The 21,104-nt window shown below is 31.9% G+C and overlaps 1 protein-coding gene across 4 annotated transcripts in view; it reads left to right on the top strand.

The window, feature by feature from the left end:
- Positions 1–21,104, top strand: part of LOC147072754 (gonadotropin-releasing hormone receptor-like) — a 397,212-nt gene that overhangs the window by 370,855 nt on the left and 5,253 nt on the right. For all 4 annotated transcript variants that reach the window (XM_085946172.1, XM_085946171.1, XM_085946174.1 and 1 more), the window contains 2 exons: positions 9,764–9,951; positions 11,646–11,767. In XM_085946172.1, coding sequence (XP_085802298.1) covers positions 9,764–9,951; positions 11,646–11,767 — 310 coding nt within the window. The remainder of the gene's footprint in view (positions 1–9,763; positions 9,952–11,645; positions 11,768–21,104) is intronic.

Here is a 21,104-nt window from a genome sequence, read left to right as displayed (position 1 = left end):
TATATTCCATAGCAAGGGGCCAAGCACGGAACCCTGCGGACACCCCATGGTGGTCTCCCTGTAAATCAATTCAGTGCTAGAGTCGTATATAACTTCCCTTTTATTAAAATAGCTTTGCACTAGGGCAAAGAGGTCCCCCTGGATCTGTCGGAGCCGAAGCTTAGACAGAATTAATGGCCAGTTTGTGCTCCTTCTTTTGTTGCATACAAAAAATACACTTACGTCAAATTGAAACTTACTTCAGTGATTTTATGGGGAAATTGCAGAAGCATGTAATATCAAGAAAGGGATTCAACATCTTTGGTTTTATTATTATTATAAAATTTAGTTTTTAAATTATTACCCCGCACATTTTAGTGAGAATAGTTTCAGGATTTGTCTGTAAAATAAACCACAGAAATAGCTCAAGGTTATTGTACCAGGCCACTAGGGTATTGAGACCATACTGAAGCTCAATTCAACATAATAATAATAATAATAATAATAATAAAAATAATAAAATATAAAATTTATTAAATTATTTAAAAACATATGTGACACCTTTGAATGTACCTACTTACTTGTATAATTACATTTTAATCATAAAAAACTCTAAAATAATGTGATTATAAGACGAGATACTTCAATAAAATAACATCATTGGGTTACTGCCAAAATTTGGTAAGTCTCTAAATCATGTTATGGAGTATTTGTAATTTGAAAATTTGACATGCCCTATAAAACTAGGCACATTGCTAATTTCTCTGTACTTTATGTGCATGTTCTGTATGTTGGATGGCCTTGATTTTTTTTCAAGCATACATATTCATAACTCTAAATAGGTACCTACCTAAATTATCGACATACCAACGTTTGGCAGCAACCCCACGAAGCGCTCTACAGTAACGTTTTCCAAATGATGTTCGAGGTAAATTAAGAGTAATATTAGTATATTTTTTAGCGAGTTTTACTATTTTTTATACATTCACTTATGATTGAATTTTCGTATAAGTACATGTTTTAAAACCATAATCAATATTAGCAATGTAAGTAAATTAGCGCCGCAGGTGACTTTTTTACTATTAGGGCCAATTTGTGGTGTGTGTTCATCTTACTTATCTGGTTGAACCACCACGCCGGGCCCCGCCTGAGCCTGGGCCTCTAAGGTAGAGCACTGTCAGCCCTCCCTCCATGTGCGGGCCATGGCAAAGATACAAACGTGCATACTTAGTTATTATTATTAAAAAAATCAATTCCGTGAGCTTTCATTGAAAGACTGGATGCTACGGTCTGATTAAAATATGCTTACACTATTTACACTCTATTTTTACTTACCTATGTGATTTTGGTTTAAATCTTATGTGAAATTAATCACACCCCTCTTTATGTATTATTTAAATCGAGTACCTACGTATTTTTAAAACGTCTTTCTTTGAATTAGAATTTGGAATAAATATTATGTTAATTGCATACTTTGAGAAACATTATAAAGTTTGCAGTTTAGTTTTCCGGTAGTGTACACAGATGGCACTGCATAATAGGTAGAATTAATGCAGAATTATTTATAGCGAAAAGGAAGTTGTAACAAAAACAGTGTAAACTTTTGCATTTAAATCCTCTATCTATGGCTGTGTGTGTATATTATGCTACGTATGTGACATAAACATAACAATCGTCACACTCTAGGGGGGTCTGATAATATAATGTGATGATTTGTGACGAAAAGGGGAGGGGGGTCAGATAAAATGTGATGTCACAAAGTAAACAATCTGTACATCGTCGATCGGGATAAATTGAAGGATAAATGTTCAAATAATAAAAAAACTGTTTTTAACGTTTAGGGGGGGTGTCAAAAACGTGACGTAATATAGACAGAGTGGTAAAAGGTTATATGACGATGTGGGGAGGCGGTTAAAATACCCAAAGTCGTGTGACGTTAAATATAGACGGCCTCTTAGTAGGTACATATTGTATATTTTAATCAAGACTTCTGCCGAACATGTCCGAAGGCCTAATGACAAATTAAATTAAGGCACGTAATGATAACTCTACAAAAAATCGTAGAGTCTGTATTCTATAAACTGGTGTACACGTCATACGGAAAGCATTGTGCCATCGCGTTCAACTGTTGCAAGTTTTCAATGGTAGGGAACAAGATGGATGCTAAAGCGGGGGGGGGGGGGGAACCGGCACGCCAGCTTATAGTAGACAGACTCTAGTATTGTGATTCTACAAATAGTCGAAAATGTTTTAAATACTGTTAATAACTTAATAATACATCGATACACTTATAAACTTATGTATTATTATAATCGTGATTGATTGACCAAAGCAGAGGCAGTTTGATTTTTGTTTAAAATTGGTGCCGTTTTAACAAGATGCGCTGTCTCCCAGTGAAATATGTTACATAGCGATTCCGCAGTATTATACCTGAAAAAAATCATTCGCCCTTCCACCAAGTTGGCTAAGAAGTAACCGATTGAAAATGTAACTTCCCAATGCTCGTTTTTTCGATCCGAGAGAGAGTGTTGTATTCTACAGTTATGTTTTTTCCAATCACTAATTTGCTGATTCGAATAGCTGTCTTAATAAAAGGTGTTAAGCTGAGTAAATGCTCAACAGTCACTCTTTGAAATGTTCAAATTAGACTAGATATCTTTATGATTTTAAATTTATAAATATGGGGTTGTTGCTAAAAGTTGATAAGTCGATAATTTAGGTATTTAAAGTTAATAACGGATTATATGCCTACATATATAATATAAATATGTATGCTGGAAAATAATTCAAGGTCATCCGATACATAGAATATGCATATAAAACACAAACAAATTAGTATTATGCCTGATTTTATAGGGCATATCTTTCAAATTGCAATTAATCCATAACATGATTTCGAGACTTTTTTCGAGACCAACTTTTGGCAGTAACCCACGCAATTAGTCAAATGAACTCAGTACACAATTATTATAATATAATAAACGTACCTAAGACTCCCTTAAAGTTGTGTTATTATTTTATATACTGAACAAAAAACCGCCATTTCAAAATGTCTTTTTTAGTTTTGAATTTTGAACACGGGCTTCAAAAATATCGGTTGCCCCTCTGACCTGGTATTTTCTTTGATAGGCTAAAGCCATAGTTACCAGTAAGAGTTATAGGTATAGCTACCCTAAATTTAATCTGATAAAGTAACCATGCTTTGTACGTAATAAATATCACTTGTGTTTACTCATGTAAGAAGCAAGTAATATATTTTAGTAAAGTTCTAAGCGGTCACTCACACAGAAAATCAACGAGAACCCAACATAATCTCAACTCGACAAAAGCACCAAAATAGCTTCTCGGATTTCACACATAGTCACTATTTATTCCACAAAATCAAATCATCAATATTATTTTTTATACCCGGAGGCTTGAACTACCCTCTGATGACTCACCATCCGTCGGTCAAAGTAATAAATAGATCACATTTCCAAAAGTAATATCAATGGTGAATTTGTTGATTAGGGTTTACAATTCCGGGATCCTACTTGACTGTTGAAAACTTAACTTACCTTAAGCCGCGCGGCTTAAGGGGACGCTTATACCTACAGAGGCATCTAACGAAAAAATACGAAGCTTGCAATTTGAGACATTTTTTTGATAAGTTACGATTTCAACTGCATTAATTATTAATAAATATGTATCTGAAAACATTAAAAAGAAAAATAGCTTCTCTCGATCTTGTGCGTTACGTTACCACGTACTTCATCGATCCTCTAGGTCAGGGGTCGGCAAACCGCGGCTCGCGGGCCACATGTGGCTCTTTGGGTATTGGCGTGCGGCTCTTTGCCAAATTCCCAATTTTTACAAAAACTTTTGCAAAATTCACAATTTTTATTTTTTGTCATTGATTTGTACACGTATTATATTATATAATGACATTATCGCGAGCCTAATTTTTCCTCCGTGATGGTTAATGCAAAAAGGTATGATTGTTCTTTTAAATCCGCCCATTACAAAAGTCGACAAATCAAAATTTTCTCCATTTGATATTGACACGAGCACTTTTGAAATACAATTTTATTGGTGGATTTAACAAGCAAATAGTTATGGAGCTAAAAATTTGTAGGTCTTGCCACCAAAATTGAGGATATGGAGAGAGAAAAATGCAATTTAATTTGACAACACATGTGGGGTGCTCTAAAAGATCTACATGAAGTAGATACTACGATTTTTAATTCATATTATGGAATAGGTTTCCGAACTCATATTCGAGTCGACATAATAATATGTATGTGAACAATCATTTTCAAGTATGAACAATATAAATAGCATTTAGAGAAGCCAAATAACCGATGAGAATTTTTTGGAGTCGCGCCTGAAATTAAAAACTACAAGTTACATACCAAACATACACACTCTCCAAAGAAATGCAAGGAAGGTCATTGTTCACATTAGTTTTAAGGAATACGTAAAAATTGTATGTAATTCATATTCTGTAAAAATTATATTTATAATGTCAACAATAAAAACAAATGATATTAAGTAATTACGTTAGTTTTATTCGGGAAATCGTCTTCACATAATAAATGAACAACTATAAAATGTAATTAATTCATTTAAATGAATCATATTTATAAAAATATACGTATGGCTCTCGAATTTTTTTTTAACCGTTGTGCCACTCATATTTGGCTCTTTTGGTTCAAGAGTTTGCCGACCCCTGCTCTAGGTCTACCTCGCGGACTTTTGTACCTCTTGGGTACCACTGGATGACTAGATTTATCCAGCGATTGTCTTTTCTTCGAGTTATGTGTCCAGTGTGAGCTTCCCGTAATCACATAATATGCGTGTGTATTATCGACCCTAAGTAAAAGAGAGATCCAGAAACATAGAGTAGCATAGCGTGGTATGGAGAGGTGCATGCTGAGCATAGCGCGAAAGGACAAAAAACGGAATGAGTGCATAAAGAAACAGACAAGGGTTTAGATGTAATAAAGTTTGCTAAAAATCTCAAATGGTTATAATTTAATTGAACATACATAATTTGAAAACATCTCATGCATATATCCACTTGAACCTGTAACCCACTAGTGTTTGTTTTCCAATGATTTATTATACATTCTCAAATCTTGTGAATTATTTGTTTTTTTTTTTATTTAGAAGCGAACATTAGCTATATTGTATGGAGTTAGATTGTTTAAAATGTGGGAGGCCTATTTACGGGCTGTTTGTGGCCCAAAGTGAACAACAAAAAATCTGCAACCTTCGTCCTTCGTTTGAGCATAGGGTCATTTTTTAGATTTATTTAATTCTGAAAAAAAAGGAAGTTTTGTGCTTTATTTTAAAAATCGTACCCTTTCGTAAAAGAAATTAGCTGTTGACCTGGATTCTGGACAAAAAAAGGCGACCGAAAAGCGGTTCGTATAGAAGAATTTTCTTTTGGAGAAGAGTTTAAAAAAAGCACACGTCCCTGGATTGTGAAAGATTTTTTTTGCAGAAAACTGGATGAATAGAAAAAAATGACTAGTAGAATTCTTAAAAAAAACTCTTTGTGCACAGACTCATTGTATCTACGGTGTGCCAAAAGCGCGTCAGCAATAGTTTTTTTTTCCGTGACGAAGTTATAATTTGTTTTGTTGATGAAAATTATATAACGAAACCAATAAAGTTCTTATTTCAAATTGATCTCCTGTTATGTTGCAATTTATCAATTACACTAATTAATCAATAGTCCAGTGGCGATTCTCCCTTGAGAGCGCTGGAGCGGTGCACACCCACCCACTCAATTTATGCGAAAAGACTTTTTTTAAATGAGTATTTAATTTATATTCGATTAATTAAAAGTGTTCTGATCTATTACCGTAGGCATTAATTCATATACAAAAACAAATTCTAATATGTGTTTTTAACCGGCTATTTTAAATAATAATATTATATGTTGATGTGAGCGATATTCGCCATCGCTCGACCAAAGCGCCCAGTAATCTAATTTCGATTTCTTTGCAATGAGAAAGAGCGTCGTCTGTCGCGTGGGATAGCAATACGTAAATATTTTTTCTACGTGCTCGGGAGCGACAGTTTCAGTCGCTCTCGGCCCGAACGCAGATTCATCGGTTTTAAAACAATACAGCCCGTATCACACGTACAATTATTGTTTGACAATTTTTATTCAATATTATTATAAAAATAAATTCTTATCACAGTACGCATTTAAATTTCCGCACATGTTGACAACATTTCTCAAATTTAGGCGAAGTACAATTTAAAAATAAACTTCAAGTTTTTTTTCAGTTTGATAACTAAATTCGCAATGTTTATCAATTATGATATCTCTCCAAACTAGCTCTGTAATACGTCTGACTTTTTAGATAAAAATAAACTCAAAAATGAATTGTCTGTTATTTACAGCTTGGATAATTTTTATAATGCTGATGGCGCCTCTGCATTATAAAACATTTTAATCGAAAAAAATCTCATTGACACATTTACGGAAACGGTTTTACTATTAAATTTAATTTTTACTATTCCGATGACATCAGTGGAAAGCGAAAGATGTTTTTTCACACTCAAACGGATCAAGTGTTTTAGTAGAAACGCCATCGCGCAATCAAGATTGAACGCATTATGTATGCTCAGTATCGAAAAAAGAATGATACAAGAGATTCCTGACTTCAACAAACGCGTAATTGAAAAATTTGTGTCGATGAAAAACAGAAGAATGGATTTCTCATACAAATGAACAATAAATCCCGGTCACTGCCAGATACGAGATATTTCGGTAGTACTAATAATTCGGTCAAAACAAAATAGTTCGTGTCAACCAGTTTGTGTTAAAGTTTAAAATCCATTTTTTTCAATAAAAACTGTTTTTAGAGGTACAACGTACAACAAATAATAAATAGTGAGTTATTTATGATTTCTTTTAAATGTACTAAATTAAAAAAACCAATAGTTTTTTTTTTGATTTTTTGGTGAAGTTTTGATGAAGGCAAATGCCTTTTTACGGCAGTCAAAAGGTGAAAAAAGTGAACTCCCAGTAAAATAACTCACCGGTCGCCACTGCAATAGTCAATCAATTAACTTGATATGTTGACTTTTTACTTGACTCGTTAAATAATTAATTGTTATATCATTACGGAGGTACAAGCACTAACTAGGGATTGCAATACCGGTATTTGAAAACCGGTATTCCAATATTTATCAATACCAAAATACCAGTTTTTTAAATCAAAAATACAGGAATTTTCAGTATAAAGAAAGCACACTCGTTTACGTTTTTGAAAATAAATTTTAAGTTAAGTGCTGCTAAAATGCAAATATATTGACTAAATCCAACAGTTAAATAATAAAACAAATTTCATCAAATATATTTATATAAGTGATTGTCGCGATGAATTATCATAATATTATTTCGAAATAGAAAACATCCATAAAAAATGTTCGATTATTCTATTATTATTATTATAATTATTCGGTACTGTTCGGTTATCAGGAATACAGCGGAAAACACATTTTGAAAATACCCGATATACTGAATTATTTGTTAGTTTGGATTAGTTTAGGTTAGGTTAGGGTAGGTTTGGTTAGGTTTGGTTAGGTTAACCTAACAAATAATCTAGTTTATCGGCTATTTTCAAAATGTGTTTTCCGCTGTATTCCTGATAACCGAACAGTACCCTTGATGAACTTTTGAGGGTTTTAGATAAAATTATCAATACATTCAAAGTATTTGTAAAAAATCACTAGTTCTATAATTATGATCAAAACATATTTTAAATGTCAACATAATAAATGTAGGTATATAGATTTTTGCTATAAAATAATATTTGAAAAGGGTTTTAATAGCTATATTTATTGATAAGCACCTACTTCTGTTTTTTTAATGTTTAAGAAATACCATCATTCGGTATTGCAATCCCTAGCACTAACCATTACAATTTTTTGTCTAATCCCGGTGTCCTGGGATTGAAAATAATACTGATATTATAATAATCACACGACTAATACTTCTGAATAAGATTCCAACCCCTGGTTACAATTTTATTTCATGCCTTGAGGCTTTACCATATTTCCAGATATTTCACCACTCTTTTTTTTATGATGCCAATTACCAATGACATCACAGCACTTTTCTTACAGTACCGAGTAATTTCTCTATATCTCTCTCATCTCTTTTATATAAATTGGGTCTCCATTTTGGTGACTTTATTGACATATGATATTCGTATCACCCATGTGTGTAAAGCGTTATTTCATAAGGGACAAGATTATACGTATGTAACAATCAAAAAGTTTGAACTAGGGATTGCAATACCGGTATTTTCGGTATTAAGAATGCATACACGCGTATATTATTTTTTCATTACTTACTAGATACTGTATTGTATATTAAATTAAGAAACGAAACGAACCTGCGAAAACGCAAATATATTGACTGGAAACCAATAAAAGTTACTTAAATAATATTAAAACAAAATCCTTCAAATATACATACTTATAGAATTTTCGCGATGAATTAACATATAATTTCGAAAAAGAAAACATTCGTGACAAATATATCCAATTATTCTATAACTATTGATACACCGTTTATAGAACATCCAACGAAAGTCGAATTTCACAGAGATTTTTTTGTACCCGGGACTTCTAGTATTTGTAAAAATTAGCAGTTCTAAAATACACATTATGATCTATACATATTTACAAAGATCACCTTAATAAATTTAGGTAGGTATGTACTTTATTAGGTTGCCATAAAATAGTGTTTTAAATAAATTTTAATAGTTATGTTTATTGATAGGTACTTCTTTTTTCTATAATATGTTTTGACGAATACCGGTATTGATATATTCATTCGGTATTACAACCCATAGTTTGGACTGATAAAGCTTATTATTGACCATGTCCGATTCACGACGATTACACTATGGGCCTCCACAGGGTGGAGGTTTGTATTAACAGAAATTTTTGTGTTTACAATTAAATGGAAGTTAGGCACTTGCTCAACATATTAGGTCCATACTTCAACTCTAAACATACATTGAAAAACAATGTGTATTTACCAGACCGGGAATTCGAACCCGGGACCCATATTATTATATTAAGGTGACGCATTTGCCGCTCGACCCTACGAACTCTTTATATTAATTACTCGTATTACAATACACGATAGTTAGTAGACCACCCTCCACTTAACCTTGCAATTTGGAATAGATTTTTTTTAAATTATTTGATGAAATCAGCCAATCAGGCGTCTGAGATTTACTAATACACTAATACGCAGTGCGTGTTACACACAAATCTTGTTACTGTGTACAATTGCAAAGTTACGAGGAGGATACTATAATTTCGGAACGTTTTAGCTTAGTTGAATTGATAACAATTTATTATGTAAGTATATAAAAATGAATGTATTAACAGCATTGAATAATTTCATTGTATGCAAATACATACAAATGACGGCTTGTTGTTGTCGGTCTTGCTTTGCTTATTTACTTAAATACTGTTATTTGTGATTTTACCTGGCCGTTTATCTAAATAATATTAATTAATTATATTAAAAAATATATTTTTAACCTTCTATCATAATGTGGTCCAGAAAAATACCAATTATTCTAGTTATACTAAATGAAACTTGCAGATGTTTTTTTTATTATTATCATATATGTACTAAATATATTATAATATTATTATCCTTAGTAATCACACTATCAGATTCACTTTTAAATAGTAGTTGTATAGCTTTTTTTCAACATCTTTGTAAAATATATATTTAAATAACCTGTCTTTTTTACAGAAAGTGAAAAGGTGTTCCGCACAGAAGTCACTGGAAGGAGGCCAGACCTGAACAGACGACGATTAATCCATCGCGCAAAAATGAAGAGCCTCAGGATCTCCGTCGTGATTGTGGTGGCCTTCGTGCTGTGGTGGACGCCATACTACTCCATGATGATCATATTCATTTTCCTTGACCCCGGAAAGCATGTAAGCTCTCATTTTCATATATTTTAAACGCCGTATACCTAACTATATCGCTCGCATTACTGGTACATATCGGGGACAGATAACTAATAATTTCTTTGTTTTTTAATCAATCGCATATAAATGTAAGTACATATACATTTAAATAAGCAAAAATTGCATTTATATAGAATTTCATCATTATATTATTATAATAATATGTGTTTTACGATGAATAAGCTGCCACAGGGTTTAAATAAGCATAAATATCGCATCGGTATGGGTTTTCTCCCGTATGTTTAATATTATGTTTTTAGATACCTAGTAGGGAGCATTTAAATTTACATACATTGCATTGATATAGACTTCACTATTTATTTCAATTTATTTATTTTTAACATATTGTGGACATTACAAATTATAAGTTTAAGATGTTCACAACACGACATTTAGAAATAAAGAAATATAAATCAGTATTACATAAAAAAGAGATAGATCAGTATTAAGTTGTTAAACAGTAGAAATATGTAAATACAAAAAAATATAAATTAGATAGGTACAAGGAAGTACACTATTTTAAGAATTTATAAAACAACGTCTACCTATACTCATCCTCGCGTAGGTGGAATATATTATCAACACCCGAAGCAATTTCGTTGAACATGGTTATCGCCCTCCCAATTGTCATTACCAATGGCAGGTTGGTTCTGCACCTTGGGAGAATAAACGACTGATGCTCTCTATTTCTAAGATAGTTAGCAGGGACATACAGGTCAACACTGCCCAGAATAGCAGAGTTCTCATTTATACCCCGTATAACTATATCAATACTACATCAACAAATACTATATCAATGCAATATTAATTTCATGTGTATTTGAGATGACAAAATTGAAAAAAAAAACATTGGAAACTATTATAGGAATGAAAATTTACACTTTAATACTTTTTTAAATCGATAAGTACCTATTTGTATTTGAAAAATAGCCATGGTTGAGATTTTCACCAACATTCAAAAAACATCTATTTTTATAAGCATTTAAGTTTGTAGTCCTTGCAGTCATACTTAGGGGTGTAAAAAGGTATTCTAGCGTCAGGGTAGTTACGAAAAATGCGCCCCTTGCGTAATACTAAACTAATAGTTACATATGCACACTTACAACCAACTACGTATCCGGTTACCATTAGCAGAATTAAATTATGGAGATTGAATAACTCATAAACATAAGTTCAAAAATTTACGGCCCCCTAAAACTGAATAAAATCATGATCCCCAATGTTTTAGTATAAAAATCATAGAAATTTTCTTATACTTGATTTTGAGGGAAAAACAGTGGATTTTCACAATTACATTTAATTAAACCAGACAAAAGACTAAACTATCGATGAATAATAATCGACAATGTAATGTTTATTCTTATTTTTATCATAAGAATGTTTGTTTCCCCATTTTTAGTCATTTTTTGATGAAAGTTTCTGCTTACTGTTTATTGTTACACGTTCGGCGAAACTTTACTTCTGCACTCCTATCCGAGCTGCGCCCGAGGCGGCTGCTCCACTATTGCTTTATTTCTTTATTGCAGTTCTAAATTCAAAATATTCAATTTATATATTAAACCGATATAACGTGTGACCCTTCTGTTTCAGTGACCAATTTTCTTCGCACAAGACATGTAAATTTGGAGGTCTACATTTTTGATTATTTTCTCTGATTTCAGCTCAGCGAAGACTTGCAGTCGGCCATCTTTTTTTTCGGCATGTCGAATAGTTTAGTGAATCCAATCATCTACGGAGCATTCCAACTGTGGCCTGGCAGCAGGAAGCGCCGCAGGAGTCACAGGTTAATTTCAACACTTACTTCATTCGTCATGATTAAAAAATACAGATGATATTTTAATACAATAATTTAGTTACTACTTTACCCATGATATCAACAGCAAACAGTTACATGCGCTAATGCGCTCGAATTTTAATTTTATATTAAGACATTGCTTTTATTATTCTAAAACAAAAAAATCATGCATTAATAATATAATATGAGTACCAAAATGGTACAGTACGTAAGGCGCTGGCTTTCTATCCGGGAGCTCCGGGTTCGATCCCGGTGAGGTAAAAATATATTTACATAATCTAATATTATGTGAATTCCTCAATATTTAAAATTTTACCACTGAAATCGGGGCTCACGGCCAGTTGTGGTGTTTTCCCATTCGCTGCGGACCATTTAATTATTACATTTAAATAACATGCTTATTATATTTAACGGCCACCTGATGGGCAGCACACCGGTTGCGTTGGATGCAGCGAAGAAAGAAAAAAGAGATTTCTGAATAAATATAAAATGAGGCAAACGCCCCTAAATTAGCAAATTTATACAGAAACATAGTAAGTTATACCTATATTTCGGACGGCCTCTGAAAACGAGCCCGAACTCGCGTTTGCCAAATCCCAAAAATTATTTTTTTTATTTTTGAATGTACAAATTATATTTAAGAGTATTATAAAAAAAATACATATCGAGAGTTTCTGGATGGTTCCGGAAAAATCCTGAAAGATCCTGAAAGGAAAAGAGATGGCTTCGGGTGAAAAGGAAAGCCATTGATAATAGAAACGAAGACCCAGCTTATTTTCTATAACACTTGAGTTTCAACTCATCATGACCTGTCGATAACTGTCTGGATTGATTTCGACTTTATCACACTGTATTCGTCTGCCTTCTTCAATAATCACCATTCTCCACAATTTTATAATAATTGAAACCCGCTCTTTCTTTAGCGTATTAACCAAGACACGCCATGTCCTATCCATTAGACATTCTTATACAAAGTTGTCCATAACTCAGCCTTGTTATGATTCTCATGCAGGGCTATTCCAACTAGTTACCACGATAACACATTTTCGTTATTTTTCTTGATCCGGCATAACACGGATAATACTCGGGTTATTTCTGTATACAAGGTGGTTATCTAAATTGCATGTTATCACCTAACATTAAATTTGTTATAATAATGTTACTTTAAGGGTAAAAAAGAACAAGAATCATCTATACGCCATATTACGAGTATATCGGTTAGTTTTATTGTTATATTATAATATATAGCATGGCGTTTATAATAAGTATAGTATATTACATTGTGCAGATGTAGATTGCCTTTGCAATTTTTTTTTTAAATATTCACGTAATACATTTTACAATAATTATCGGGCGTATAAATACTCCAACTATGACTTGGCGCGCTGCGCAGTGACGCTTGTATCATAATGTTCGTAGGTATTAGTTTTTTAAATCATCATATCAAGAGTAGGTATAACAGAACCAATGTGATTTATATTTTTAGTCGAGCAGAGTCCACAGAGCGAGCACCACGTCATTTTAAATCAAATTTACAACAAAATACCTGGTCATCGAAGATTTTATTTTAAAAATATAAAAATAATTATTGTCGCTAGAGCAATTCTTTGCAATGATTTATTAGGTGCCGTGAACGCTGTCGCCAGCCGGCGGAATGAAAACAATGTGAAAAATAATAAAAGTATATGAGGTGCCTGTACAATAATATTTATTTTTAGGCGTTATAAATTATTTCGTGCATTGGCTTTACTCAACCAACAAAATACAATAATGGTATCTACCTATTGTTTCACTATTACATATATTATAAAAGTTATTGCGTTACTAGTTTGTAAAAGTGTCTCTAAACTCGGGTACATCACTAGATATATTGTACTTTTTTTTTTTAAATATGCATTAGAATTAAACAATACAGACCTATTTTAAAAATAAATACTATTCATTAATAATGTTTTTTGGATAGCACATGAAATAAAAATGTAGGTAGATAATGTGTTTCAAAATCCTTCGTATGTTTAGTTCTCGTACAATTTCAGGTTAAAAAGTTATTAATCTATTTCTAAGTTTCTAAACTACTAAACTAAACTCTAAGTTTAAAAACGTCACAATATCCACCAAATTGGTTGCAATACTTCCCACCAAATAGCTGATTAACATATTGAATTTAGTAACATTTAAGTATGTTAAAAGATATTATTTTTTGGTCACCCCATACTCACTAAGATGAAGCGAGTTTGTTTTAAATTTAATTTATTGACCATAACTTTTGACGTACGTATCGGCGGCGACTTTTTAATATTACTAGTAGACCAGCTATTTCGGACCACATATAAAAATATCATATTTTGAATTCTCAAGGGCATTTCTGTGTAGGAAGCGCGGTCATCCGGGCCTGCGTTGAAAAAACGTCAAGTCTGACAGTTTATATCCCAGAATATTTAACTCTCGGAATACAACATAGTATATGTATCAGGTTTTTATTGATTTTAGAGTGACGTAAGTGATATGTTAGAATATCCCTGCTGAGATTACGACCTTTTTTTCCTTTTATATGCCTCCTAAATTTAATTATCCACGTATTCCTTTTAGAGACAACCCATTAAATTCTTCACGAATTTCAATTTTAGATACACAATCAATTCAAATTAGAGTGTCCTGTCCCGAGTCGCTTTACCGAAAAGAAATCCTACGACCTAATATTTCAATATAAGCACAGAATGTAAACATCGAGATGTCACTGGCGTAACAATTATTTTATGAGATTGCACCGGCTCGCACGAACCGGTTGATAACAGTAAATACCTAGCGAATAATGTATAACCAAGCAAATATTTAACTATTTACCACTTAGGGCAAAATCTAAATAAAAAAAACCTCCACTGCAAAACAAAATGGTAGCCAGATTAGCCGTGTATTAGTAATATTATATAGCTTTGAAGGCAGCGCTCGAAATGAACCGGAACGCACCGGAGCACAGCTCTTATTCGTGAATTTTTCGAGATTATCGCTCTGTCTTGAAATATTGCATTCCAGCTCAGTAATATAATTATTTACTTTAAATATATTTTTTAACTTTATACGGAACTTATCGGAACCATAGTAAAAAATAACGGTTATGACGTGACGTAAATCTCGATTATCGTTTGCGGCGCCGACAATGTTCTGCCATAATCTTAATTGATACAACACTGTTATTCTATTTGACCATCTAGGCTTGACAGGTATATACTAAAATCTTAAACACTTATTTATATACAATACATAAAACTATTACATAAAATATATGTTAATATTTTCGGGAAATTATCGAGCGCTCCGGTTCGTAAAATTGTTCATTTCAAGCACTGCTTAAAGGCAATGTGTTGCTTCCTCCATATGGAAAAGGTTACCGACCTATTATGTTCTACAGTTTAATAGTACGGAGAAAATAATATTATTGTGATCATATTTTCAATCATTACTGTATCAGTGAGTTTAATTTCTAAATAAACATACTAGATATATATAATTTAATATATATATATAATATAAGTTATTACGATAAAGCCATAGTAAAAACATACGATTACGACTTTTATTTATTCAATATTCACACAATTCGTTTGATACAGCATTTCAAATTTTAATCTATTTAGGTACCTTCTAAACTAAAATTCCGAAAAATATTTATCTTGTCTTCAGACATTCAATAAAGTCGTATTTTGTTCGATTCATTAGATGCATACAAAAAGGTGTCTTGAAACCTTGTATTTTTTTGTATTAAATTGATGTCTCTACTTCAAGTAGAGTCGTTCAATGCTCAAACCGCACCTGGCGTGTAGCAATTAACACTATAATTAAATGTGGTCACTAAGTGGTCAGCAGTGAGTTAATATTAATTTTATCCTCGATTTTTTTAAAATTTCATTTAATTTCTATATATTTTAGTGATCTATTTAATCAGGTACAACAGCTGTTGTATTAGGGACATCACTACGCAGGTTCAGTGGGAGTGCAAGGATAGTCCTTGGGTAGACACGGATACACGGGGGGGATAGCGCACGCTCTAGAACAATGGTAATTTACGGCATTTTGTCCAAAAATATAGGTGAATCTGAGAAGAAAATCAACTTTATGATCCATAAAATTTATTATCGAAAGTATAAGAAATTCACAAACTCTAAAATGGCGAAAACAAATGCTTTTGAATGCTATAAAAATGTACATAAGTGGATAGCTTCAATAAAACAAAAAATTATCGAGGATATAAACTTTTTTAATTTAACTGATTTATAGCTGAATTTCAGTCAGTAAAAAAAGTCACAAAAACATCTCTCGTTTGAAGATAAATTTATTTCACATTTTAATAGCCTAATTGATTTACTAATATATACTACCCAATATACATAATCTTAATACTATGCAAAGTTAAGGCGAAGTCTTCACTGAGCCTTTTTTAAAGAGGCACCTAGCGGAAAAATACGAAGCTTGCAATTTGAGACATTTTTTTGATAATTTACAATTTCAACTGTATTAATGAATAAATATGTATCTGAAAACATTAAAAATAAAAATATTTTTTATTTTAAGTCAAAGACAAACTTACAATTGTAAAAAATGTAATAAAATGTGAATTTGTTCTATCGGTCCGCACCCTATTATTACATATATTTTATGGTCATATTTATTATTAAAATTTAGTTTATTAAGTTTTCTAAGCATCATTTAAGCGATTTTTGACAAATTCATAGTTTTAATATTTTTTATATCTATTTTAAAAAACATCGATTTTTATAAAAAATATAAATGTGTATAACTTGAAATCCTTTTTATTTATATTAATATAAATATTTTATTTATATTTATAAAAATAATTGATATATATTATATTTATATATGATTATATTTATAAACTATCCTGTGTAGAGACATCTGAATCTGCTCATACACATTTTATTCTTTTGAATGAATGTAATTTGAAAATCAATTCTATCTAACATTGACACCTCGTAACAGACATTTAGACATTTTCACGGGGGGGGGGGGGGTTAAAACGTTAAAAAAATCAGAAAATAAATTCAAATAAAAACAAAAATTAAAGCCTATAATTTCGCACTGAGGATTTTGTTTGTTTTTATTTAGTTTTAATATCTGTTTTTTACAACATTTTAACTCCATCGTGTCAAACATAATATTGAAAGTTAACTACGATGTGCCAATGTTAGACCGTCGCCATATTGCAATAGTCGTGGAAATTTTTTTCATTTGGCTCTACAATCCTCACGAAGAAGTTTCATAACAGATTATTTTCAGAGAAATGAATGTTAGCAATTTATTATTTGCTCAATTTATAAGACCATGCACGGATAAGAAAACAACATGTGAATTTTGCCAGACCTAGGATTCAAACTCGAAACCTCTGACTTACCAAATGGATACGTTACCACTCGACCATAGCGGGTCTGATCAAATCTGCGTTTACTTCTTTGACTTAAGGCGAAGTCTTCACTGAGCCTTTTTTAAAGAGGCACCTAGCGGAAAAATACGAAGCTTGCAATTTGAGACATTTTTTTGATAATTTACAATTTCAACTGTATTAATGAATAAATATGTATCTGAAAACATTAAAAATAAAAATATTTTTTATTTTAAGTCAAAGACAAACTTACAATTGTAAAAAATGTAATAAAATGTGAATTTGTTCTATCGGTCCGCACCCTATTATTACATATATTTTATGGTCATATTTATTATTAAAATTTAGTTTATTAAGTTTTCTAAGCATCATTTAAGCGATTTTTGACAAATTCATAGTTTTAATATTTTTTATATCTATTTTAAAAAACATCGATTTTTATAAAAAATATAAATGTGTATAACTTGAAATCCTTTTTATTTATATTAATATAAATATTTTATTTATATTTATAAAAATAATTGATTTGATATAAATAAAAAGGATTTCAAGTTATACACATTTATATTTTTTATAAAAATCGATGTTTTTTAAAATAGATATAAAAAATATTAAAACTATGAATTCGTCAAAAATCGCTTAGGTGATGCTTAGAAAACTTAATAAACTAAATTTTAATAATAAATATGACCATAAAATATATGTAATAATAGGGTGCGGACCGATAGAACAAATTCACATTTTATTACATTTTTTACAATTGTAAGTTTGTCTTTGACTTAAAATAAAAAATATTTTTATTTTTAATGTTTTCAGATACATATTTATTCATTAATACAGTTGAAATTGTAAATTATCAAAAAAATGTCTCAAATTGCAAGCTTCGTATTTTTCCGCTAGGTGCCTCTTTAAAAAAGGCTCAGTGAAGACTTCGCCTTAAGTCAAAGAAGTAAACGCAGATTTGATCAGACCCGCTATGGTCGAGTGGTAACGTATCCATTTGGTAAGTCAGAGGTTTCGAGTTTGAATCCTAGGTCTGGCAAAATTCACATGTTGTTTTCTTATCCGTGCATGGTCTTATAAATTGAGCAAATAATAAATTGCTAACATTCATTTCTCTGAAAATAATCTGTTATGAAACTTCTTCGTGAGGATTGTAGAGCCAAATGAAAAAAATTTCCACGACTATTGCAATATGGCGACGGTCTAACATTGGCACATCGTAGTTAACTTTCAATATTATGTTTGACACGATGGAGTTAAAATGTTGTAAAAAACAGATATTAAAACTAAATAAAAACAAACAAAATCCTCAGTGCGAAATTATAGGCTTTAATTTTTGTTTTTATTTGAATTTATTTTCTGATTTTTTTAACGTTTTAACCCCCCCCCCCCCCCCCCCCGTGAAAATGTCTAAATGTCTGTTACGAGGTGTCAATGTTAGATAGAATTGATTTTCAAATTACATTCATTCAAAAGAATAAAATGTGTATGAGCAGATTCAGATGTCTCTACACAGGATAGTTTACAATGATATATTTTTATTTTTCAGACCATGTGTCCACCTACTACTTTAAAGGCTTGCGTGGGCTTTATGTGAATGGATAAAAAAATCTTTAATATGTGAATATCACACATTAGTAACTGCATAATTGTGTGAAACTCCCTGCAAGTGAATCTGCAATGCAAAATCATTTGTACATGATGAATCATTAACCTACTCAATTATTTTGTTTTCCACCGTGTTTTCATATTCAGTGGTTTTCAAACTTTATCATTTCACGGCACCTTTACTACATAAAATACTTAACGAGATGGATGAGCATTTTGTTCACCACGCAGTTACTCAAATCTTAAAAGCAAAGTGCCTCTCTAAACAGCCACAAATGCCACCCCTGCCGATTTTTAGTATTTAGTAGTAAGAAACAAATTAATTAAACTCCATGGAATATACCTTCAAAAGTTACAGCTACAATTATATCTCTCACATTAAAATACAGTCGAACTTGGTTATTACTATCACGGAAAAATAGCGAGATCTCGGGTGTAATGAGGAAAGATTCGTTAACATTTTAGTTTATGATTTTCTCCATACATTTATTCACTTTTATAACGAGCTACTTCTCGGGTATACCGGAGCAAAACTGTTAATATGTCGATCGTTTAAAAACAATACTTTCGACCATAAGCAATAAAATCCGACCGGACAGTTAACTAGACCGATTCCGCCGGGATCGGATTACGTTTATGACACTATTTAAGTGTCTAACTACCTAATTGGTGTTTTCGTCAACAACATTTAAAAAGTATACACGCATATGGTTGAAATTGCATGTAAAAAATCGAAGCTTTGTGAAGTCAGTAGGTAGGTACCTACCAGCGCCGGCGGCTCAGCACTTCATTACAATAAACAACTTATTTTGTAGTTTATGAGTGCCATGCCTTGTTTCAGGGATTTTTACGATGGTTTTCAGATTTTTTATGTTCTATGCTTAATCCTTTCTATGCCGCAATTAGTTAATTGATAGTAATTAACATAAGAGTTGGTGTAATTAGGGCGTCCAAAGACGCTTTGGGCACTTAACCGGTTAAATAGAACGTGGCGCGAAAAATTTTATAAAACGATATAACGAGTAATGCTTATAACGAGCAAATTCAGTCGGTCCCATCTTCCTCGTAATAACCAAGTTCGACTTTATGTACTTTTCCGTATTATCTTCTTTATATTTGAATAGAGGAGGAGTGGCGCAGGGGCGCCTAACTCACTAGAGCCTTGAGCGTAATCATAATAATAGCATAAATAACTCAAAAGTTCAATACATTAATTGCTGAAAATACGGAACACGTTTACTTAGGTACTTACCCTAAACTTTATCTGGAAAGTATGAACATTTGTTATAATAACAATAACCACAAACTTAAACGTTCATTGAACTATTTTCCTTACACTTTGGCTTACTTATTGGAATAACAACTTAAATGTTTATAACTTTGGCAAGTTACGTGCTAGGGTGCTAGTGTTTTAATCGTACAATAACTTTTATAGTTTCATAATATAGATGCCATTTTGAAATTGAACTGGTTTCAATATTTACAACAAGAGCAATTAGATAGGAAACAAAAAATAGCTGTCAATAAAACAAAAACAAAGTACATGTCTGCGAATGATGATCCTAGAATAGTTACGTATTTGCGAAAGTGTATGAATTTATAATATATCTGAGATTACTTCTCAAAATTACATCAACCATAAAAGTAATAGAAGAATTTACGCTGGAAAACAAATGCTACTAGAGACATTAAAGGTAATGGCCTCACCTAAACACACCTGATTTTAATCGGGCGTATCGCTAGACCCTACATGTTGGTGTAAAGCATCAGTAGTTATCCAAGACTGAAGTCGCCATTCACTCAAGTGTGCTTTGACTGAATTTACATGACTTTCAGTTAAGAGTGCCCATGGGAGAGAGGAACCAGAACACAAAGACAAGATTTCTCTCAAATAAAACTAAAATAAAATTCTACAAAACTCTCACCAGGCTCATATTGGCCTAAGAATCGAGAGGTGTATCGTAAAAATGTGAGAGGAAGATACCTATATTTGAGAAAATATTGAAAAATGTCTGAGCTGATGTATCCGTCGAAGACAACATGTGGCCAGAAAGGTGCGACAACGAAATATACACACTGTACAGTTTAGTAGTGGTTGTGATCGAGAATTCTCGAGAGAAAATCAGAAAAGGTCCATCTCGAATCCCGAAATATATTTTTTTTAGAATCGAAAAATTATTACTAGGTGACCGCAACAATTGAAAAAGAAGAGGTAATTTCTTAATAATGTCGATTTGTAAAAAAATATCTCGAATTCTCGATAAAACTAATATTCTTGATTTCGATAATTTTCGAATCTCAACAAATAACAAAAATTGA

Source organism: Rhyacophila brunnea, unplaced genomic scaffold (assembly GCF_057557595.1).
Source record: "Rhyacophila brunnea isolate RB1 unplaced genomic scaffold, BYU_Rbru_1.0 scaffold_19, whole genome shotgun sequence".
NCBI lineage: Eukaryota > Metazoa > Arthropoda > Insecta > Trichoptera > Rhyacophilidae > Rhyacophila > Rhyacophila brunnea.
This window is presented reverse-complemented; position numbering and strand designations above follow the sequence as displayed.